We start from the raw sequence: 22745 nt of genomic DNA on the forward strand, positions 1-22745 counted from the left end.
AAGCGCATCCATGGGTATTCCCATTTGACTAGAACGCAGCACAGGACGACAGCAGGCAGAGGTGAAAAGTCTGGATCATGTTGTTATTCCAGCGGAGACGTACATGACGAAAAAAAAGGCCTTACAAATAAAGATTAGTAAGGCGGTCAGCATCACGGTTCTGTCCACAAAGGAGAAACATTGATGTTGTTTCTAACCGGCCAGTTGGGAGAAGCTGATATTTGTTAGCTAGCTAACAGAGGACCAGGCTGGTAGCTAACAGCCACCATCATCGCTCTTTTAGCCAGCTGTGGATCGGCCCGTCTGTCTTCCTGCGATGGGAAACGCAGCAGCTGCCAAGAAAGGCAATGAACAAGAAAGCGGTGAGCATCTGGAAGTCATGCAGACATTTGACATAACTGTTACACGATGTGAGTTTGCATATCACAGTGGAGCGCATCCTTAATTTATCAGACATCACACTGAAGAGCCCATGTTTGGCAGCTTACAGCGTGTTTTTACACTCTTACTACGTCAGTTTGCGAGAGTGCCACAAATAATAAACAAGGTAATTGTTGTATATTATCTGAGCATATATATATAGCAGTGTGCAGGAGCCTGTGGGAGGGTGGGTACACTAAAAGATCCATGGGTTTATATTAGGTGAGTGGAGCAAGATAACATCACAAAACAAGTAGTAATTCATGACCTGGTAGATAAGTCTAAACTTTGTTGTTGTTGTTGTTGTTGTTGTTGTTGTTGTTGTTGTTGTTGTTGTTGTTGTTGTTGTTGTTGTTGTTGTTGTTGTTGTTGTTGTTGTTGTTGTTACAGTGGCATAAAACTAACATCAAAAACTGTTCTCTGTTAAGTCTAATTGCATCTATCTGAAATCTTGAACTTTATTTATACATTCTTTGAAGCAGTATAGTTGCAGGTGCACTGCTGCCAAACTAATCCAGTGAAGTGTGCCATACCCAGTGACCTGTCTGGAGAGGGGCTGATCTTGACCTGATTTCTGATCGGTGCCAGTTGTTGTCTCTCAGACAAGGGAGCCACCGAGGGGAGTGGAGTTGAGGCAATGGGCACCCCTAAAAACTTGGTGCCCCCACTGGACAGTTTTCTCCTCTTGCGTCCCAAGCTTTTGTTTGTTGTGCATTTTTCATTTCCCTTAGCTATTTAGAATTAGTAGAACCTCATAAACATATTAAGAAATGTTGTTGTTGTTGTTGTTGTTGTTGTTGTTGTTGTTGTTGTTGTTGTTGTTGTTGTTGTTGTTGTTGTTTGCTTTGATAAGTTATATAGTGACAGTGCTAATATCAACTGTAAATAGATAAAATCTCAAGTAGACCTGTTTATATCAGAAGGTGAATTCCCTAACTCTCTTATTGCTGCATTTATCAAATAACCTCCATGTGACAACAACATAATATTAATTCAACCTTTATTTATACAGGTTAGTCTCATTGAGTTATGAGTAGGCCTGTCACGGTAACAAATTTTGCTAGGCAATTAATTTTCTCAGAAATTATTGTGATAAACGATAATATTGTTTGAAATTTGACAATAATTAGTAATTATTGTCTAATTTAATTTGGTAATTTAATTTAATTAGTAATTATTGTCAAATTTAAGAAGAAATTCTTAATTTTTTTGCATATAGTACCTTTTTGGACCACCCGATGGCAGTATAAGACTGTTTGAACCGAAGGATGGTTAGTGAGGGAGTGAGCAGCGTGTCTCTAAGAAAAATGGGAGCGAGGCCCCTTGACGTGACATGGGCTGTCTCTCTTCTGTTCTTAAAATGGCAGACGCTCGGTGTGGTTTGAGCTCTTTAGCATAGCATTTTTCACACAAAGCTTTTAATAAAAAATCAGTAAACAAGTTCTCAGCTTCTTTTTGCAGAGAAAAACAACTTTTTACACGAAGGCACGGGTTTCAACCGTGAATTTTAGAGCTTCGACGAGACGGAGGTTTATTCCCCGAGATCGGCCAGTTAGCTTAGCTCATAGCTTAGCTTCTCAGCTTAGCTGCTTTTAACGATCCAAAAACGCAATTTTGGATCGTTAAAATGGATTTTAAAGAGAAAATAAAAAGGGCAGGGTCAGTGAAGAGCATCGGACTTGAGCCTTTTGTCATCCAGTGTCCAGTAGAAAGAGAGCGACACGAAGAAACGATAAAACCGAAACATGACAAGGAAGCCGATAATTCTCATTTATCATGCGATTAATTGATTTATTGTTTATTGCGACAGGCCTAGTTACGAGGACTAATTTTCAAGAGAGCCCTGCTTTAAACAAAGACCACAGATGAGGTACAGACAACAATAGCCAATCATATGGAAGCATATAAAATGAAAAGTAAATTAAAGAAGTGATATAAAATGATACAAAAACAAGCTACGTTATAAAATGGTGTAAAATACTAAGAACAGGAGCATGTCAGCTCTGTCCTAGTTCTTGGTTTTGGTATGCCACCCCAGGATTTTCAGGGGTTTCCACAGTAAAAGATTTCTAGAGACGCCACTGCTACCAGACTTAAGACTTCATCCTCCTGTAGTGCCAGCGGGGTGAAGCTGAGGACACAATAACTACTGAAAACCAAAGACTAGCAGATTGTAACCAAGTGCATTTCTATTTATCTTAAATTGTCTGACATGTTCTTTTTTTTAGAGGTTCAAATTAAACGTCAAAATGAACTCCTACTTTTATACTTCAAGTTTATAAGTTTTGCAGCGAAAGGTCTTGACTTGAGGCTGACAAGAGCTGCACTCTGAAACATAACCACCAGAGAGCACAATAACCTGGGGATAACTTGTTCAGCCAGTTTGTGGGTGTTACGTTTTTTTATCAACAGTCTTATTGTCTTGTGTTTTTAACTTTTAGTGCGCTCCGCCTAATTTGCATTTATCTTTGAAACAACATGCCTCTGCTTGCATGCAAGGCAAAGCAAAGTCACTTTAAATGACACCACATCAAGTCGCTGGACGTGCAGCCAGGCACTGATACTAAAGCAGAGTACATGAACAGGAAGCTTAACTTTATGTGGTTAACCAACCACAGAGGCTGCATACAGGAAGTTAGCATCATTGACATTAGGGTTGTCGAATACTTTGTGAGTGTTCTCACACTCATCAAGACATTTGCTCACAAAAATGGCGCAGGGAAAGGATCAGTCCTTTGCCAGCCGTTTAATCCATAAATATCTTAAGAGTGGTCAAGAGCACAAAGGACAGGAGAGTGAGATGCCTCATACCTCTGAGTTTGCCGTCATGTGGGATAAGCTGAGTAAGTGTAGTACTTTTCTTTTGCTCTTATCTGTGTTTAATGCTTTTTGTAGCTCTGAGCAGGCTGGAACTTGCCTTAGAAAACTGACAGCATTTACTTGAAGTCTTTTACACCAAACAAGAGGCGCACATAGACTCTGAAGGTTATAAAGTGTGTTGGCTAAGCCTTAAAGTTGTTGCTTTTTTCCAAAAAATGTCAGCTGCTTTCATCATTTTAGATGTTTGAGGTTTCCTTCCTCAAAAGCTTCCCAATTCCTGTTGTAATTACATAAACATATCACATTCTAAATTTACCTGAGGCTTTGGTACAACCATTTTAGATTATTTGTCTTGGCATTTGTGGTGCTTCACCTAAGATCATTCTCTAACATGTAGGTCTTGGTGTTTTTGTGCAGATTTGCTATGTGGGATTTTATTAGTTTATTCTCAGTCCATGTTATCCTTTTGTTTATGTAGAAAAATACAAGCCTCCTTCTAGGGGCAGAAAATTAAAACAGGAAGCAATTTAGAATACAAACAGCTGAATAGAGTAAAAGCTTAAAGGAGAATAAATTATTTTTCTATTAAGAATCATCAACTGTTGTGATAAAATGTAGTTTTCAGAGGCAATAAAGGAACAAAAATGTATCTGATTTTAATAATCATCTATTTAACTGGGTTCAATAAGAGTCAAGTGGTGGGGTGTCTTACATTTTCTCTAGTGTTGTTTTTGTGTGTATGTGTTTCTAAAATGTTCTTATTTTTAGCTCGTCATGAATTTTTCTTCCTCTCTTTCTTCTTTCGTCATTTCCATCCATGTGGGTGAATGTTCCTGCGATCCCTGGGTGAACTGTAGAAACTTTTGGTATGCTCATTTTTCAGCGAGACATCCCAAGTCACAGAGATCATATTTGAAGATATGCAGGACATACCGTGCCCTGTTGTGGGGAAACAGTGCAAAAATAAAATAATAATAGAATTCACTGATGAAAAATTCTAAATTAAGCCTGTGAGTCATAAAATAAGCAATATATCTATTGTTGATACTGATAAATTTCCAGCATTTTATCTTTTATATAGTTTAGTTCTTCATGAATTTCAAAGCTAACAAAGAAATCTAATGTTTTGACCCATTACAATCAAATCATATAATCTAAATATGCAATTAGGCAGATATGTTAACAGTAGTTCATATTTTTTTGGAATGGGTTTTTGTGGAAAGGTCATGAACAGTTTTTATCTTAGCTTTTGTAGATAGCTCTTTGAATCTTATAGACTTTAACTCTGTTTGGACTGATGAGTTTACAGCTACCAAGTGAGTCCAAGACCAAAGTTGATTGCTGTTGTCTTTTAACAACTCCAGTTTTTAAAAAAATCATTTTGGTTTTATGTGAACACAATCTTTTTTACATTTACTCCAATGTGAGTTTAGCATTACATGATTATTTTGGCAGAAATATTATGAAACCCCTTCTGGAAATTTCTCACTATGCCCCAGAAATGCTACAGCTTGCTGCTGCTGCCACTGTTTGCACTTGCAAGTAACCATATAATACGAAATAATCATATAATGCTAAATATGCTTCAGTGTCAAGGTTTCAAAAAATGGTTGGCTACGTTCTTTTGGGATTGGAGTTGTTTTAAGATGGCAGCAATTTACTTTAGTCCTGGTCCCACTCAGACTGGCCATTGGCTCGTAAATCCAGACACACGGAAACCACATTTCTTCTAAATAAACCTGTTCAAAAAACTATCTACAGCAGGTAAGATATTGTTTGTCTAAAACCTTTTCACCAAACCTATCTTACTTGTTTCCTTTTTATGGTTTATCCTGATTTGTCTAATCTTTCTTTCAACATTGCTGATATTTGTTAAAAGCTGATATTCAAAATTCATATTATTTGAATATATGGATTATTTGGATTGTTTGGAATAGTGTCCATTCCTATAATGGTCTGCAGACATTAAAATAGCTGAATTTTTGTGACTTCCACTGAAAAGCGTTTTTTTTTTTTTTCTCTCAGTCTTTCACATGGAGATAAGGATATTTGAATATGTATGTGAAAGGCTGCATCTCCGCTGTTCTTTATATGCATTTATTTCACTGACCTAAGAACCTAAAAATTTGTGAGATTTGATGTAGAATTTTCTTGTTTCCTCTATCCAAAATATTTTATATCTTGTTCCCGGCAATGTATTCAAAAGGGTCAATTATTAAAACATTAAATACCTAAACTATATCAGTTTTAACATGGATATGTTTAGTATCCATTAGTCTAAGTCTATCTATTAGTATGTTTAGAGGTTAACTTGATTAGGGAATTATCAGATTAGGTAGACCCCCACCAACACCCCTGAGCAATAGGGAACACATTGATCAATGTAAATAAATGAGTAACAGATTACCAAACGCTAACATCAGTGAGACTTTAAACACATTCCAGTGACTCTTTGACTTTGGACATCTCAAATCTGCTGTGACTTCACCAATACACCGTCTTCCTTCTGCCTGCTCCGTGTTCTCGTTTACATGTATGTTGTGCCGACTGTTGGTGTCTTTGTCCTTCACTCCACCCACTCCTGAAAGAGATGCAGATTAGCTTCTCTCAAATTTGGCCCTTTTGTAAAGTTCACAAGCTCTTTGCATCACTTTATGAATGTAAACTTCCTGCTTAGATGTGTGGTTTTGAAATTTCAATTGTAATTTTTTTTTTCCCTTATTGTTTCCAGTGTAGTCGTCACTTCCCAATACTTGACACAAGCCTGACCTCAGTGCATTGTGCTCCCCTGAATGTGTGAACTACCTTTGTTTTTTTACATGAAACAAATATTTTAAGTTCAATAACTCTTGTTTGTTTTGTATTGCAATTCTGTCTTTTTTATAGTGAAAGAGTTCTTAGCTAAAGCCAAAGAAGATTTTTTAAGAAAATGGGAGTGTCCACCACAAGTAAGTCCTTTTTTAATTTAACCCACTGGTTTCATGTATTTATTGCAGGAGAAACAAATAAATTTGTCAATACAATAAACTTTTCCTTTTGTTACGAGTGGCTCAGATGTTGACTTAAATGCAAGCTGATTGGGTGCCATGTCTTTAAAAAAACACAACATATGTCCATCCACGCCGCTCACCTTGAGTTTCCTGAAGACAACAAATAATGATAATATTGATGGCTTGTATAAAAGCAGAAACTGTGCAAAATCTCAACATTGTATCAACTTGTTGCTTTATTTCCATGAATTTTGTGTTTGTTCAGTGTACGACCACCCTGGATGAATTTGAAAGGTACAAGACTCTGGGTACTGGTTCGTTTGGACGCGTAATGCTTGTGAAGCATAAAGGAAGAAATCTGTTTTATGCCATGAAGATCTTGGACAAACAAAAAGTGAGTTTACGACGACGGTAAATAAAAACAAGTTGTTAAGCTTGTTTGTAAAACTAAAAAGTAGGCAAAGATGCTTCATGTTTGTGCACGTGCTGAGTATCTGATGAAAGGAAATGGAGGGCTTCCTCTCGCACGCCACTAGCATATTATCACTGAAAACCCCAAAGAGCCTGTACATGAGAGTTTCGATCTTTATATACTGATGTGAAAGTGGTCAAGACAGGCTTGCATGTCCTCTGTGTGTTACTCATAGTGCAAGTCTGTTCACTTGAAAGAAGTAGACCTGTCCAGTGTTTGGTTTCATTTCAACAAAACGCCTACAATCTTCTCTCTGTCACTTTTGGGGGACTGAAAGGCAGCAACACCTGTTATTATCCACCTGAACAGGGTTGTGCTCTTCTATCAACTTTAATGCAGCTCTAACTGCAATGTGTACTAGAGCTGTTATTTCTAACCCGGACTCGCGCCCAGCCCGGACCCACGCCCAGCCCGGACCGAAATTCGGGCAAAATAATGTGCTGGATGGGCAGGCCGGGTCGGTGTTGGGCTTTTGATTGCATCAGTGGACGCGTGCGGTTGACTATCCAATTTGGATCACCTGGGCCTGTTATTACAGTTAATTGGTCAGTTTCGAGTCGGGCTTGGAAAAAATTATACAGGTTCGGGGCAGGCCAGGTCTGATTTTTTTTGGGCCCGAATGCAACTCTGATGTGTACCCCACAAGTTTTATATCAAAACGACGGGCCCGACACCGTGATGTGTGCCATTCCTTTTATTAACATTTTGAGTTACCATGGTGACATAATTCACAAAAGAAGATGCCATTTTTTTCAGTGAAAGAGACTGACAGAAGTTTTATGGGTTTCTAACTGCCACAGTGAGGTCACATGACCTAGAGTGAAGAGGTCTCTGAACAAAACACTGATTAACTTTTGGAGCCATTTTGGGTCAAGATGGCTGCCACAGCTACCTCAGAAAACTCAAAATTGACTATAACTCACTCGAGATATTGAGCTGAAATTTGGTATGGTTGTAGCTGAGAGTGAGTTGTTATACTTTCCTGCTGCAACTCAACAATCCAAGATGGCTGCCTGAGCTAAACAGGGAAAATACTATAAATCAGCCATTTTTATAGATACAGTATTGCACTGAATTTGATTGTGGTGGTAGCTGAGAGCAATGCCCAATAAACACAGAATTCAAACAAAAAAATTCAAGATGGCCACCAAAGTTAAAATTAAATAGCTTTAACTCAACTATGTTTACACATACAGAGCTGACATTTGGTGTGGTTATAGCTGACAATGTTCCCCATCACATAATGAATCCAAATCAAAACCCCAAGATGGCTACCTTAGCTTGAAAGAAAAATGACTACAATTTACTGTTTTTTTTATTTTATTTTATTTATTTTTATTTTTTTATTGAGCTGAAATTTGGTATGGTGGAAGCTGAGAACAATCCCCAAAACATAGTACTGTCAAATCAAAATTTTAAAATTGCCACAACGTGGCAGTTCCCACAAAGTTTCTCCAGGAACTTTCTAGTCGCATCTTAATACTTGTATTGGAGCATAAAACTCAAAAGTGGTTTACAAGTTCTTTTTTTAACGCTGCATGTCTCAAAGTTTGCAGATGACTTCCATCATGTGAAGCGTTTATTCAAACTTCAACATACTTTTTTTTGGCTTTCAGTTTTCAAGATTTACAAGTGACCATCTCTGGCTTATGTCAACTACCTGCTATAAATGTAAAACGTTGACATCCCATCATAGCAGATATTAGGCTAGGTGATGCATTGTCGTTTTTTTTATTAGTGTGGTAAATTGGTTAATTTAAGAAGGTTAAGTCAGATCATCGGGACGGATTCTTCTTTGGTGAAATGTTTCATCTTCAGTCTTCAGACTGAAGAAGTCTTTTGGATAAAAGACGAAACGTTTCACCAAAGAAGAATCCGTCCAGAGGACCTGACTTAACCTTGTTAGATTTTTCTACCTCGATTACTGAGCATGCATGAGGATAAATTGGTTAATGCTTTTCAACTTGTATCTATTGACTTGCAAATCTGAAGTTCAATATTTAACTGTAGACATCACAGTAAGGCATCAACAGAAAAAAGGATAAGGGAAAAAAGGAGCTCCTAAATGAAATTTCTGATTTCTAATAAATTGACAAGCATCGGTTATGCTTTCAACTAATTGACTATGTTGTAAAACTTGGTAAGAAATAGAACAACACAGTGTTCTTGGTGACTAGAGAAATAATTTTAGTTTAAAAAAAACTATATGATAACTTATAGGTAGGAATATCTTTGTAATTGTGCTTTTTATACTATCATTGTTGTTCATTTCTCCTTTGCTTTATATTTTTAGGTGGTGAAGTTGAAGCAGATTGAACACACACTAAATGAAAAGAAAATATTACAGGCTGTCTCCTTCCCCTTCCTTGTCAAACTGGAATATGCTTTCAAGGTACTGACGGATTTAAGAGATCTTGTTTTCTCCCTCACAGTGCGCCACATAACTAATAAGCTTATATTATTTAGAAGTACGCCGTTTGATTGGTGGACTGATTATTTCAAGTGGTTTTTGCTATTTCTTAAATACCCTGTATCAAGCACACCTGAGCCTATAAATCTGATAAATGGGCAGGCACTTGTGTGGGTTGCAAGGTGTTACTATACTTGACACCATGCCTTAGCGTGCTTTCCAAGGTAGGGTTTGCCTTATCCAAGAGAGGGGCTTTTTTAAATACAACACCGGTTAGGTCTCAAAGAAAGATGACCAGAATATTATGCTAATGTGTTTTTTTATGTTGTATTTACCTGGAATTATGTGAGATCTTAATTATTATCTTTCAGAGACATATAGTAAATTGGGTTTGTAAAAAAAAATTACTTTAAAGAGAAAATATAGCAAAATTTACATTTAGGACTACACTGATAGTCAGCATTTAATTACACTAGTAAGAATGTGCTATATACTCGGGCTAAATTGCATGCAAGCACAGTTTTTTTTTTTTTTTTTTTTTGTAATTTAATACATTGCAGTGCGTGTAAATATCAAATACAGTATATTAATATTTATGAGCCAAAAAAAGAAACAAATGTGCTTCATAAATCGACCAGTAGCTGCCGTGTTCTTTATGTTTGGTCAACATCCAGTACTATTTCACAGCAATGTTGTATGATAAAGCTAAACATACTTTTATTAAATGTAGTTTGAGCAACAACAAGAAATAATATCAGAACATTTTTACTATGTGATATATATGAATAATTTTATTTAGAAGTAAACATTTATTTCAATAAATATAAACAGCCAGGAAAGGATATTATTGGAAAAATATACTCTCGGCACCTTTTCCAGCTTTAGTACAGTATTCTCAAATTTGTTTTAATTAATAAAAATAAACAAGATACACAAATGTTTACAGCTCAGTGGTTCGTGCTCGAGATCAAATACTTTCAGCATTTTTGATAAACCCAGCCTGTGTCTTCTTTCTTGATTTAATGATCTAGTGCTTTTGTAATTTCCCCTCATCAACATCATGTTTTGTCATATGTTATAATCCCACAAAAGAATGCAGCTAAAGAAAATAAAACATTTTCAATGCAAGGCATGTGGTTGTTTCTAGTGACACTTTGTTTTGCTGTAAAACTTGTTCACATGTAAACCAACACTGCAGAATCAAACTCCTGCCATTAAATGAGATCATTAACAACTTGTATGTCATTTTACGTCTTCACTTTTTGTGGCAAAGTTCAAATGGGTTATTTATTGGTGTAACTGCAGAGGCTGGTGATTAAGCAATAGCTTCAGTTTTTTATTTGAAAAACAAAGATTCAAATTGAATTCTGTGTGTTAACCCATCCTGGTCCTTAGTAAAGCAGACATACACACAGGTTAGCATTGCATAAGAGGCTAAAGCTGTTTCCCTTCTGACAGGACAACTCAAACCTCTACATGGTGATGGAATATGTTCCAGGTGGAGAAATGTTTTCACACCTCAGACGCACAGGAAGGTTCAGGTGTGTTGCACATTATTTTTATTGTTTCTGTTAATTTAGTTACCTATTTTTTAGTAATTTGTCAGCCTCCTCATGCATAAATGTATTATGATGTCATCAGTATGTTGCTGTTTCCATGCCGAGGTCTTTTTTTGCAACTTTCACACTGTGTATCATCTCGTTACAGTGCGAGATGTGATTTTTTTTTTATACCTCCCCTCCCCTCGTGTTTCTCTTTTTCTTATCAAAACAAAAAGGGCAGTGCCTCCTGAAGGCTGCGGCCTCAGACACCTCCGTCTCCTTATGTCCCCATGTCTATTTGTTTATGTTTTCTCAGACGGGCTGTACTGAAATGTAATTTCGTTGTGCTTCGGTGCAATGACAATAAAGCTGATTCTTTTTCTGTTTGCACCTTTTAGTCAGAGGAGACACGTTTATGTCTTGCACCAACATTTACATTTTTGTCTTTTCCTCCCTTTTTTAGTGAACACCATGCAAGATTTTATGCAGCTCAGATAGTGCTCACCTTTGAGTACCTTCACTCTTTAGACCTCATCTACAGAGACCTGAAGCCTGAAAATCTGCTCATAGATCAACATGGATATATCCAGGTATCCAGTTTATGTGAGGCTAAACATAAAAAAATAATTTAAGCTGAAATGTATCGTATATTGACAAATTCTGCTTGCTAACTATTAGCTGATCATTCTTCACTCTTGAGACAGTAATCAAGCACACTCTATGCAAAGCACTTGGTATAACAAGGCAGCCAGCGTGTTTATGTAGACCTTTTGTAGATTAAATAAAGGTGCTTCAAAGAGCACTAGAAAAATTCAGTCAATAAAAGTCACATTTTGAAAATCTCGAACAAATTTTATGATTATGGCTATGGCTTTCAAGTGTTCCCAAATACATTTTACTTTTTTATGGTTGTGTTGTTGTTGTCCTCAGGTCACAGATTTTGGCTTTGCTAAACGAGTAAAAGGCAGGACCTGGACGTTGTGTGGAACTCCTGAGTACCTGGCTCCAGAGATCATCCTCAGCAAGGTGAACCCTTCATCTGTGAAACTACTCTGCAGCTGAAAGAAGCACACATTTAAGCCCAGAGAAGGGAACTAACTATGGGGTTCTTTAAGGCTCCTTGTCATACAGGAACTACTTTGTAAAATCACAGTTTAGAACTGTGGACTCAACAGTGGTTCACCCTTTGAGTTACTGTAGGTACCTCTTTTATGATTCATAGTTTAATGAGAATACTTTTTTGTTCAAAAATAGACTTAAAAACAAGTACTGAAACTATATAAAAACTAAAAAAGAAAACATTCCTTGAAAATCAAAAAAAGTCCATGCTCAATAATCCAGGTATACAATCCAACAATTTTCAGTCAGGTCATCTGGACAGGTTTTTTTTTTTTTTTTTTGCTGAAACGTTTCACCTTCCATCTGGAAGGCTTCATCAGTCAAGGAAAAACACAAGACAAAACTGATTCTTCCCCCAAACAGCTTACTCCAAAGTCAGAGTCAGAGTCAGAGTTTCTTTATTGTCATTCGCACCTCATGTGGTACATGTGGTGGAGTGAAATTATGTACACAGGGTCCCAGTTACATCCAACAATAAAATGTCTAAGAAAAATAGTAATAACATCTAAGATATGAACTAAGAAAAACATCAACTAAATATACACTAAGCACTCATAACATAAAAACATTGAACATCAGCACAAACATGAACATGAGTCTGTGTGAGCAGATGTGCACGCATGAACACATCAACATTGAAACAGATCAGCAGCAACACGAAACAGATCAGCAGCAACACGATATGGTTTTTCACAGTGATTATTCTAGTTAGAGGTTCATGAGTCTAACAGCCTCAGGGTAGAAGCTGTTCCTCAGTCTAGTGGTTCTACACTTAATGCTCCTTAACCTCCTTCCTGAGGGGAGTGGGGCAAAAAGTGTGTGTGCTGGGTGAGTGGGGTCCTTCATGATGCAGGTGGCCCTCTTCCTGCATCTGGAGGTATAGATGTCTGTGATGGTGGGGAGGCTGATTCCAACAGATTTCTGTGCAGCCTTCACCACTCTCTGCAAAGCTTTTCTTTCTGCAGCTGTGCAGCCTCCGTGCCACACGTTGATGCTCGAGCACAGGATGCTCTCCACTGCACACCTGTAGAAGGAGGTGAGGACTGAGCTTCCCAGACCAGCTCGCCTCAGCCGTCTGAGGAAGTAGAGTCTCTGATGAGCTTTCTTGATCAGGCTGGTCGTGTTGTTGCTCCAGCTGAGGTTGTCATTCATGTGGACACCCAAGTACTTGTAGCTGGAGACCACTTCCACCGCAGATCCTCTTATGTTCAGGGGGGTGTAGATGTTTTTGTTCCTTCTGAAGTCCACAATCATCTCCTTTGTCTTCTTCACATTGATGTGAAGGTTATTCTCTCTGCACCAGCTCTCCAGGTGTTCCACCTCTTGCCTGTAGCTGGACTCATCATTGTTTGTGATGCATCCCACCACCGCTGTATCATCTGCAAACTTTACAATGTGACAGCCTGGATGGGTAGCTGCACAATCATATGTGAGCAGAGTAAACAGAAGGGGGCTCAACACACATCCCTGAGGAGAGCCAGTGCTGAGGGTTATGGTGGAGGAGGAGAGGTTGTGGATCCTCACTAACTGTGGTCTGTTTGTTAAAAAGTCTAGTACCCAGTTGCAGATGGAGGGGCTTAGTCCTAGTGTGGATAGTTTGTCCATCAGGGTTTGGGGGATCATGGTGTTGAAGGCGGATGTGAAGTCCACAAAGAGCATACGGACGTAAGAGTTTTTCTGCTCCAGGTGGTTGAGCGCAGTGTGGACCACAGAGGAGATTGCATCCTCTGTTGATCGGTTCTCACGGTATGCGTACTGATGAGGGTCCTCGTTGATGTTGATGGTTGTTTTGATGTGAGTCATGACCAGTTTTTCAAAGCATTTAGCGACTATCGGGGTGAGGGCCACTGGCCGATAGTCATTCAGACCAGTCACTGTAGAGCTTTTTGGGACTGGGATGATGGTGGCAGTCTTCAGGCAAGTGGGAACTGTCTCCAGGGTAAGTGAGGTGTTAAAGATGTCTGCCAGCACCTCACAGAGCTGATCAGCACATTCCTTCAACACTTTTCCGGGGATGTTGTCTGGGCCAGTTGCTTTGTGCGGATTAATCCTCCTGAAGGTACTCCTTACTTCCGCTGAGGTCACGCTGAGATGCTCTTCATCCGGTGGTGAGGTGAGTCTGGTGCTGGGTGGTCTGTTCGGGTCTTCAAAGCGTGCATAGAACTTGTTGAGGGCATCAGGCAGAGATGGGTCTTTGGGGCATTGTTCACTCCTTCCTTTATAATCTGTTATGCACTTAATGCCCCTCCACATGCTCCGAGGGTCTTGTGAGATGAATTGACAAAAGTGGAACAAACCAGTTATGTTGGTGCTAAGATGGTGTCTTTGGCACGACCCCTCCTCTTGTGTCGGCCCTCTTCCTGGTCGACAGTCATGTCAAACTGGTTCGGAACCCCCCCAAAAAAAAAAAAAAGTCCATACTCAATAATCCAGGTATACAATCCAACAATTTTCAGTCAGGTCATCTGGACAGTTTCTTTTCTTTTTTTTTTTTTTGTTTCTTTTTCCTTTCTTTTTTTTTTTTTTTTTCTGAAACGTTTCACCTTCCATCCAGAAGTTTTCATCAGTTTTGTGTTGTGTGTTTCCTTGACTGATGAAGCCTTCCGGATGGAAGGTGAAACATTTCAGAAAAAAGAAAAAAAAAGAAACTGTCCAGATGACCTGACTGAAAATTGTTGGATCGTATACCTGGATTATTGAGCATGGACTTTTTTTGGTTTTGAACCCATTTGACATGACTGTCGACCAGGAAGAGGGCCGGCAAAAGAGGAGGGGGCGTGCCAAAGTCACCATCTTAGTACCAACATAACTGGTTGGTTCCACTTTGGAGTAAGCTGTTTGGGGGAAGAATCAGTTTTGTGTTGTGTGTTTCCTTGACTGACGAAGCCTTCTGGATGGAAGGTGAAACATTTCAGCACAAAAAAAAGAAACTATCCAGATGACCTGACTGAAAATTGTTGGATTCCTTGAAAATATGCATGTTTTTCTCCACCTTTCATAATATAGTTTTAAACTAAGACATGGTTTGAAAACAATAATCTCAATATCTGTAAAACTAACAGAGCTGTAGTCATTTTTGTCTTTCTAAATTTCATAACCTGTGGTTTTCATCTTGGATCATGTTGAATTCAAAAGTATATTATTAGTCTCAACATTATCATCAAGGGAATACTGGGAGTTTAATTAAAAGTTGTCCTCTAGTTTATGAGATATTTTGCTAACAAATCGACAAACAAATGCACAAAGACAAGTACATAATTGACTATTGGCAGCCAATAATTAGTTCCAATAAATATGACAGATTATCCTTTAGTAATGTGGCTCAATGGATTCCTGGGGTTGGGCCAAGTTTTATTTTTAGGGTTTTGAAAGAAACCTGACTATTCGCCATATTGGTTAAAATTCAAGACAAGTATGATAACTTGACCAAAGTATTAAATATGACAAGGTGCATTATTGTTCAAGGATTCAAGGTTCTTTTTTTTGTCATTTGCACAACATGTGGTACATGTGATGGAATGAAATTGTGTACACAGGACCCCAGTTACATCCAACAACAGTATAAAATGTAAAAAAAACCAATAAGATCTAAGATATGAACTACAAAAAACATTAACTACCAATACACTAAGCACTAGTAGTATAAAAACAATATGTCGAACAACAACACGAACATGAGCCTGTGTGAGCAGATGAGACGAATGAACACAGCAACATGAAACAGATCAGCAGCAACATGAAACAGATCAGCAGCAACATGATGTGATTTTTCACAGTGATTATTCTGGTTAGAGATTCATGAGTCTAACAGCTTCAGGGTAGAAGCTGTTCCTCAGTTTAGTGGTTCTACACTTAATGCTCCTTAACGTCCTTCCTGAGGGGAGCGGGGCAAAAAGTGTGTGTGCTGGGTGAGTGGGGTCCTTCATGATGCAGGTGGCCCCCTTCCTGCATCTGGAATGTAGATGTATGATGGTGGGGAGGCTGACTCCAACAGACTTCTGTGCAGCTTTCACCACTCTCTGTAAAGCTTTTCTTTCTGCAGCTGTGCAGCCTCCATGCCACACGTTGATGCTGGAGCACAGGATGCTCTCCACTGCACACCTGTAGAAGGAGGTGAGGACTGAGCTTCCCAGACCAGCTCGCCTCAGCCGCCTGAGAAAGTAGAGTCTCTGATGAGCTTTCTTGATCAGGCTGGAAGTGTTGTTGCCATGTTGGCATTGTTGGCATGTGACTCACAGAAAAAACCTCATACTTTGGAAATGTAAAGTTTCTTTTTTGTGTGTGATTTTTTTGTTGTTGTTGTTGTTGTTTTTCATTGTTTTAGCTGTTTCTGACAGCAACTGCTGAGCAGCAATTTGTACAGCAACAATTTCCAATGTGAATAATCGAGAGGTTCAAGAGAATGATTTCAATATTTTTGGATTACCAACGTTTATAAAAGTTAAACTGATTCTCAGTTGACAAAACTTTATTAAAGGCAGGTATTCTGTAGTTCCTTTGCTTAACTGGGCATAAAACTGAACGTACAGAGCTACCAATGATTCAAGAGGGCAGATAAATGGTTTCTGTTGTCTAACGGTGGATCGCCTTTCAGTGTTTGAGACAGCTGACTGAATTTAGTCAAGCTGAGTGTGTTTTGACTCAGACAAAAGACTGAAAGTCAGGAGCCTTTGATACAAGCAGGAATTAGAGCTGACTTGTGTAGAGAACTGGTGCATCATCACTTGGGGAAAAGTGAATGTTGAGCGGTTTAGATATCAGCCTGTCAGTCACAACGTATGTACAGCAAACAAAAACTTCTCATTAAGGTTAAAATACATCATGCCCCAAAACCGTACATTATCCTGTCAGGATTGTCGGAGGCAGAACTAAAGGCCCAAATCTGTTTGTTATAAATTTGTTGGGATGTTATTGTGCTAACACAATAAATATAATTGTTATTATATATATCTGCATTAGTTGCAAAAAAATAAGAGCTTTTTTCTTCTTCTAGGGCTACAACAAAGCTGTGGACTGGTGGGCACTTGGAGTTCTTATCTATGAGATGGCTGCTGGGTACCCTCCATTTTTTGCTGATCAGCCTATCCAGATCTATGAAAAAATTGTGTCTGGCAAGGTATGCTGTTGAAGTTTAATATTAAACAATGCATATTAATATACAGTGTATTTCATTGCTCTCAGGTTATGCAGGTTTGGCAGGGGTTCTTTTCTTGTCTTGACTACTATAGCACACCTTACGTACATCAGCCGAAGGAAAACAACCATTTCTGTCTTTCTTTGCTTTTCTAATTACCTTTGTTTTTTGTTGTAGGTACGATTCCCCTCCCATTTTAGCTCCGACCTGAAAGACCTGCTGAGGAACCTTCTGCAAGTGGACTTGACAAAGAGATTTGGCAACTTGAAGAACGGAGTGAATGACATCAAAAACCACAAGTGGTTTTCCACAACAGACTGGATTGCCATCTATGAGCGAAAGGTGAGACTTGATTTTACCGCTGGAGGGAAGGGAGTGTCATAACCAGTTTGTTAGTCTAGAAGCATGCTGTTTCACTACTTGTACATCTACTTTCTCAGGTTGAAGCCCCCTTCCTGCCAAAGTGCAGAGGACCAGGAGACACGAGCAACTTTGATGACTATGAAGAGGAGGACATTCATGTCTCACAAACAGAAAAGTGTGCAAAAGAGTTTGCTGACTTTTAGTGAACAGGGCAAGAGCTCCATCAGGGCTCTGCTGTTTTGGGATATTTGCACTCAGCTAAGGGTTAAGGTGGAACTTACATGCTCCAAATCGTTGCCTCGTTTCTTCATTCCACACAGCTGAATGAGGTTGTTTTTGCCATGCTCCCTCCTCCAGGTGCTGTTACCACTGATCGACCCGCAGACAAATTATGCAGACATCCCTTGGGCTGCAACGCAAAGTACTAGGCCACTTCCCCATTGTTTTTCTGTTGCCTTTAATGTTTGCAGCTTTTCAGTATCCTCACGTTATTTATTTCTTAAAAAGCAAGATGCAACACAAAAGTTACTTCCATTTACAGGTGGCACAGTGTAATAGTATTAGCTCATTTTGTGCATCTGGTGTGAATGAAGGGATTTATTTGATTTAATTTGTTTACTTTAATCTGTTTGTTACATTCTCCCATGTCTTTCAGGGATTGGTTGAGTATTTATCAATCAACACTGCTATCATTATTCATCATTCTGGTGTCCTTAAAACATGCAATCATGTGTGTTCATATAAGTCTAAGTAGTGCATTTTTAAATTTCTTTTTTAATCATGACAAAAATTTTAACTAAACTATTTTTTCAGTGACAGAAGAGGAACTCGTTTGTTTGCAAAAAATAATACTAGGAAGCAGAAACACTTGACTGCTGTGTTAGCTAATTAAAAGTTACATTGTTTATAACAACAAAGTCCATGCTCAATAATCCAGGTATACAATCCAACATTTTTCAGTCAGGTCATCTGGACAGTTTCTTTTTTTTTTTTTTTTTTTTTTTTGTGCTGAAACGTTTCGCCTTCGGTCTGGAAGGCTTCATCAGTCAAGGAAACACACAACAAAACTGATTCTTCCTCCAACAGCTTACTCCAAAGTGGAACAAACCAGTTCTGCTTGTGATAAGGTGGTCTCTTTGGTACGCCCCCTCCTCCATTGCCAGCCCTCTTCCTTGTTGACAGTCTTGTCAAACTGGTTGAAAACAACAAAGTCCATGCTCAATAATCCAGGTATACAATCCAACATTTTTTGTTGAGTTACATTGTTTATCCATATCTGATCACAGGGCATTTCCTTTTTACTTCAGTCATTTAAAGTTGTTTTTAATTCATGGAAGGAAATTGTGTTTTTCGAGTACACGTCTATATCACAAGAACTGAATCTGACAACATTCGTGTTCTGTCTCTGCACACAACAGATCATTTGTTTTAGGTACTTTAAAAAGCTATACATAACTATTGACGTGGCATTTTTCAATAGCTGAAAGGTCAGTTTGTTAGATTATCATGAATCCAAAGCAGTCGTGCTCATAAGGACAAATTTTGGGTTGTTTTTTTTTTTACTCTGAGCAGAGCACTCTGCACCTGCTGTGTGTTTTATTTCTTCTTCTTTCTTTTTTTTGTTGCATGTTTTTGTAAAGCCGTGTCACATGAAGCTAAAAGTGTTTCTACCCTTTTTTGTTTGTTTATTTGTTTGGATGTTCTCTTACCTTTAAACTGTGTCGCAGCATGTGAAGATAAAGCAGCAGAACAGATAGTTTGACCTGCAGGATGAAATCCCATCAACATCAAATCATATTTAATAGCTCAATTCAAAGAAATCATAAAGTGTTCATTTAGCTTCGTCATTCCTGGACTGACCCGTGCGCTTATTGCAATCATAACTTGCAGATTGTGCTTCTTTTTCCAAACCAAATTGCTAAAGATTTACTTCTTCGGCTTTGCAAGACTTAATCGTGTCAAATTGACAGCGCCAATGGGCTTTTTTTTTTTCTCAAGGAAATAGTGTCAAGATCTAATTTTTAAGTGTCAGTTCTCATTAGACTTTTTATTAGCATTGTTTCCTCATTTATAGAAATGCAGCTTTTATTAGGGATTCGTATGCACTTGGCAACATTCAAAGTGTTGCCTGTTCTTGCTGCAAAAATGTAGTCTCGCTCTGCAAACTCCTTTTTATTCTGACAGAACACCATAATGCATCTGAAGAATATAAATGTTAGAAGTATGGTACGTACACAGGCGCTGTGTCTTCTTGATGGCTTTTCTTTCTTCCAGATGGCAGACAAGTTGTGTTTTTGTAAACTCTTGCTTAAGAGACGTTCCTTTCTCTCTCTGCTCGTCAGCCACAGAGAAATCATAGTTTGAAATTGTTTTCTTTTTTCTGGTTGGACCCTCAAGGTTGTGGAGACATTGAAGGGTTAAAAATGCACTGTCGACTGTCAGTTTTAAGTCCACAAACTTGCCGTAACAATTAAGTTTGTAAAAAAAAAAAAAACTGTCTGAATTAGAACATTTTTCTAATCTGAACACATGACATGTTTTATGTAGCCCTAATCTAACTCAAAGACACAGCTACTTCATGGTATGTTTGTTTTTTCATATTTAGAAATGTCTAAAATGTTAAAAATTTATGGGGGTCTCAGTCAGTGAAAGAAGATCTAAAAAGTTTTTATTTTCCATAAAAAATATGAAAAGTAAAAATGTGTAATTATTTATTTGAAAAATACATATTATATATGCACATTGACATCTAATGAACATAAAAATAGATTTTTATTAGGTTTTTTTTTTCCCTTAGGAAATCAACTTTATCCATGGGCATAAATTACATTTACAGGTTGAACAGATGCTATTTCCAAATACAATCAATTTTAGAAACAAGCTTGTGTTTGATTCCTCCCATAAACTGTAGGATATCCACAGCTTTTCTTTGACATCATCTGTTCACTCCTCTTCTGTGTGTTTGATGTTTGCTGTAAATGACGGCACCTTTTCCTCCTGAGCCACTTCACTCTAACTGAAGGAAACCAGTTTTGAGTCCTTGTAGCTAGTCACACGTGCCAGTATGGGTTCAATAATCTGAAATGTGTCTGTATTTAGTTTATGAAAAAAAAATTGCACATCACTTAGAATGCTGACACATTTTTCCCATTCATATTTACTTGTGTTTGCAAGGGAAACATACTTTGCTGTAGCAGATTTTATGTAACAAAGGATACGTCATTATAATAAAACTCATTTTTTAATATGTTTTTACTTTTCTGTTCTTCATGGGCTGTCTTGAGTCTTTTTGCTGTCATTAAAACGGTGCCGCGTTCAATCGGTCAAACTACATTTCCCAAGATTCTCTGATGTCGTAGGCAGAGGAAGCGAAAGCGACGAAGCTAGTTGTCTTACTTGATTATAAATTGATTTTATCAACTAAATATCGCTGTTTTTAACTGATAAAATATTATAGTGATCACAAAACTTTTTCCTAATTAAATTAAGTTTTCAGCTTGAACGAGAAGCTGTTTTCAAGTCACAATCTCCTGAAAATAAGGTAAGTGTTAAATATGGCGTTAGCAAACGAAGCTAACTATCTTTCTAGCGTCACAAATTCCCGATAGGGAACGATTAAATATTCTTATCGTTAAAAGTAACGCTAGTTCTTATTGTGGTGTCTTTATTTAAGTATGTCTTACTCAAATACAAATGTTGCGTGGTTGGTTTTGTTGTATAACATTTTTTCCTATTTATAATTCAGCTACCGTGAGTTTCTCGTCGTCATTTAATAATTCCTACTGGTATTTATTACTGATAAAATCATGGTTTGGTTTAATTAAGCAGTATATCTGTTGCTTTAGTGATGCCACTATGCTGCTGTTGTTTTTCAGCGGAGATCTCTTCGGTGGATGTCTTAAAAAAGACAATGATCGCGTTTGATTTGTCAAAACATTGAGTTGTTCCGAGACGTCTGATGAAAAATTACTACAACGATACAAAATGTAAGTACTTAAACTAGAAGGAAACACACTAATTATTCAACATGAAATCTGCCCGATAAGAAAATAAAAGTTGGGGCTTTTATTTTTTTTAATCAGCTGGTGTACCGATTTTCTGCTCTAAACTCAGAAAAATGTTCAGCATGAATGAGAACTTAACATTTAAGATATAATATACATTAAACTGAATAAAAGTAAGTAACATTAAAGGTGAAGCCATGATTTGTTAGATGCTCAGTCCACAGTGCATAATGTAAGAGTATTAACTTTATTTAGTCATTTAAATCTCCTTTTAGCCAAGTAACGATATACAAATATTTTTACATTAAATTTTTCAGAGCAGGAATTTTAGCACTGAATCAGAATTATCATTTTATGTCTAGTCGTATGGAAATGATTCTAAAGTGGATCATAATCGCAAAGATTTTGTTTTCAGAGTTCACTCAAAACTATTTAAAGATCATGATTTGTTTCTTTAATTAATCATTTTTGTGGCTCATCTGGGAGAGCACTGTGCTTTTAACAGGTATTATAAATGTAAGTGCTAAACAGATAAACAAAAAAAAGTTTTCTAAAAATGTTTAAATGCGGATATTTTCCCATCATCATTTCTGCTTGTCTGATTTGATAATTAGATTGTTATAATAAGTATATATGCTTTTCTTGTGATTTCTTTCAACAGCCAGTATGGAGGAAAAGGCAAATGGCTCAGTCGACACCAAAGGGTATCCTCGAAAATGAGCTTATTACGTTTTCTGTAACATTTTAAATCATTTATTGAGTTGCTGTTTTCAATCAGTGTGCTTTAAGGTGAAATTCTTAACTTTCACCCCACAGCCCAGTGGAGAATGGTCAGCTGCCAGATCCATCAAACTGGGGGGTTGCTGACGTTGTCAATTATTTCAAAGCAACGGGGTTTGAGGAGCAAGCCACAGCTTTCCAGGATCAGGTTGATCGTTTTGCTTTTATTACACAAAACTACAGTTTCATTGTGTTGAAACTATCAGATCTTAAGCTAATTTCTTTCTGCCTTTACCTGGTAGGAAATCGATGGCAAGTCCTTGCTCCTGATGACACGTAACGATGTCCTAACGGGGCTGTCAATAAAGCTTGGTCCTGCACTGAAAATCTACGAGTACCACGTGAAGCCGCTGCAGACTCAGCACCTGAAAAGCAACGTCTCGTAGCACCGCGGACCACCACCACCCACCTCAGTGACAATCATCAATGTCAGGTGACCTCCCCTGGTTAGCTGCAGCTTCACAAAGACTCCACTGCCTACAGTGGCACTTTAAACAAGATTCCAAAACGAAATGGTTGGCACATGGTGTCCACTCAGCTGTTTACCCGTTTAGCCATTCGTATTTCTGCTGCTTGAGATAAGTAATTTTTGTATTTGTTTTATTTAAAAGGAAGGAACTTTGGAGTGAGTACTCTGCAGGTATGATTTATGTGTGTTTGTTTGGTTTATGTGTGTGCAAAGTCAATTAACC

General features: G+C 37.9%; 2 protein-coding genes across 4 annotated transcripts; both read left to right on the plus strand.

The window, feature by feature from the left end:
• Positions 1–218: 218 nt before the first annotated feature.
• Positions 219–18098, plus strand: prkacba (protein kinase, cAMP-dependent, catalytic, beta a). Of its 3 annotated transcripts, XM_037674599.1 has the most exons (11): positions 219–362; positions 4098–4106; positions 6127–6188; positions 6496–6624; positions 8996–9094; positions 10571–10653; positions 11117–11243; positions 11584–11679; positions 16766–16888; positions 17084–17248; positions 17347–18098. In XM_037674599.1, the coding sequence occupies exons 1-11, from the start codon at positions 317–319 to the stop codon at positions 17470–17472; spliced, it is 1065 nt and encodes a 354-aa protein (XP_037530527.1). In that variant the 5' UTR covers positions 219–316; the 3' UTR covers positions 17473–18098. The 3 variants fall into 3 exon arrangements, with proteins under 3 accessions (XP_037530527.1, XP_037530528.1, XP_037530526.1); XM_037674600.1 differs by lacking the exon at positions 4098–4106; XM_037674598.1 differs by lacking the exons at positions 219–362; positions 4098–4106 and adding an exon at positions 3079–3263.
• A 2609-nt stretch (positions 18099–20707) lies between these two features.
• Positions 20708–22741, plus strand: samd13 (sterile alpha motif domain containing 13). The gene is made up of 5 exons (XM_037698062.1): positions 20708–20810; positions 21145–21255; positions 21935–21977; positions 22090–22201; positions 22296–22741. Exons 2-5 carry the CDS (start codon positions 21228–21230, stop codon positions 22437–22439), a joined length of 327 nt encoding a protein of 108 aa, XP_037553990.1. The 5' UTR covers positions 20708–20810; positions 21145–21227; the 3' UTR covers positions 22440–22741.
• Positions 22742–22745: the final 4 nt, after the last annotated feature.

The sequence above is a fragment of the Nematolebias whitei genome, chromosome 3 (genome assembly GCF_014905685.2).
Source record: "Nematolebias whitei isolate Nwh7 chromosome 3, NemWhi1, whole genome shotgun sequence".
Classification (NCBI taxonomy): domain Eukaryota; kingdom Metazoa; phylum Chordata; class Actinopteri; order Cyprinodontiformes; family Rivulidae; genus Nematolebias; species Nematolebias whitei.

Coding starts and splice junctions, on each gene's coding strand:
- samd13 (XM_037698062.1), top strand. CDS start 21,228: ATGAAAAATTACTACAACGATACAAAAT. Junction 21,256..21,934: donor TTACTACAACGATACAAAAT/GTAAGTACTTAA, acceptor TTCTTTCAACAG/CCAGTATGGAGGAAAAGGCA. Junction 22,202..22,295: donor CCACAGCTTTCCAGGATCAG/GTTGATCGTTTT, acceptor TTTACCTGGTAG/GAAATCGATGGCAAGTCCTT.
- prkacba (XM_037674598.1), top strand. CDS start 3,131: ATGGCGCAGGGAAAGGATCAGTCCTTTGCCAGCCGTTTAATCCATAAA. Junction 6,189..6,495: donor AATGGGAGTGTCCACCACAA/GTAAGTCCTTTT, acceptor GTGTTTGTTCAG/TGTACGACCACCCTGGATGA. Junction 17,249..17,346: donor TTGCCATCTATGAGCGAAAG/GTGAGACTTGAT, acceptor CTACTTTCTCAG/GTTGAAGCCCCCTTCCTGCC.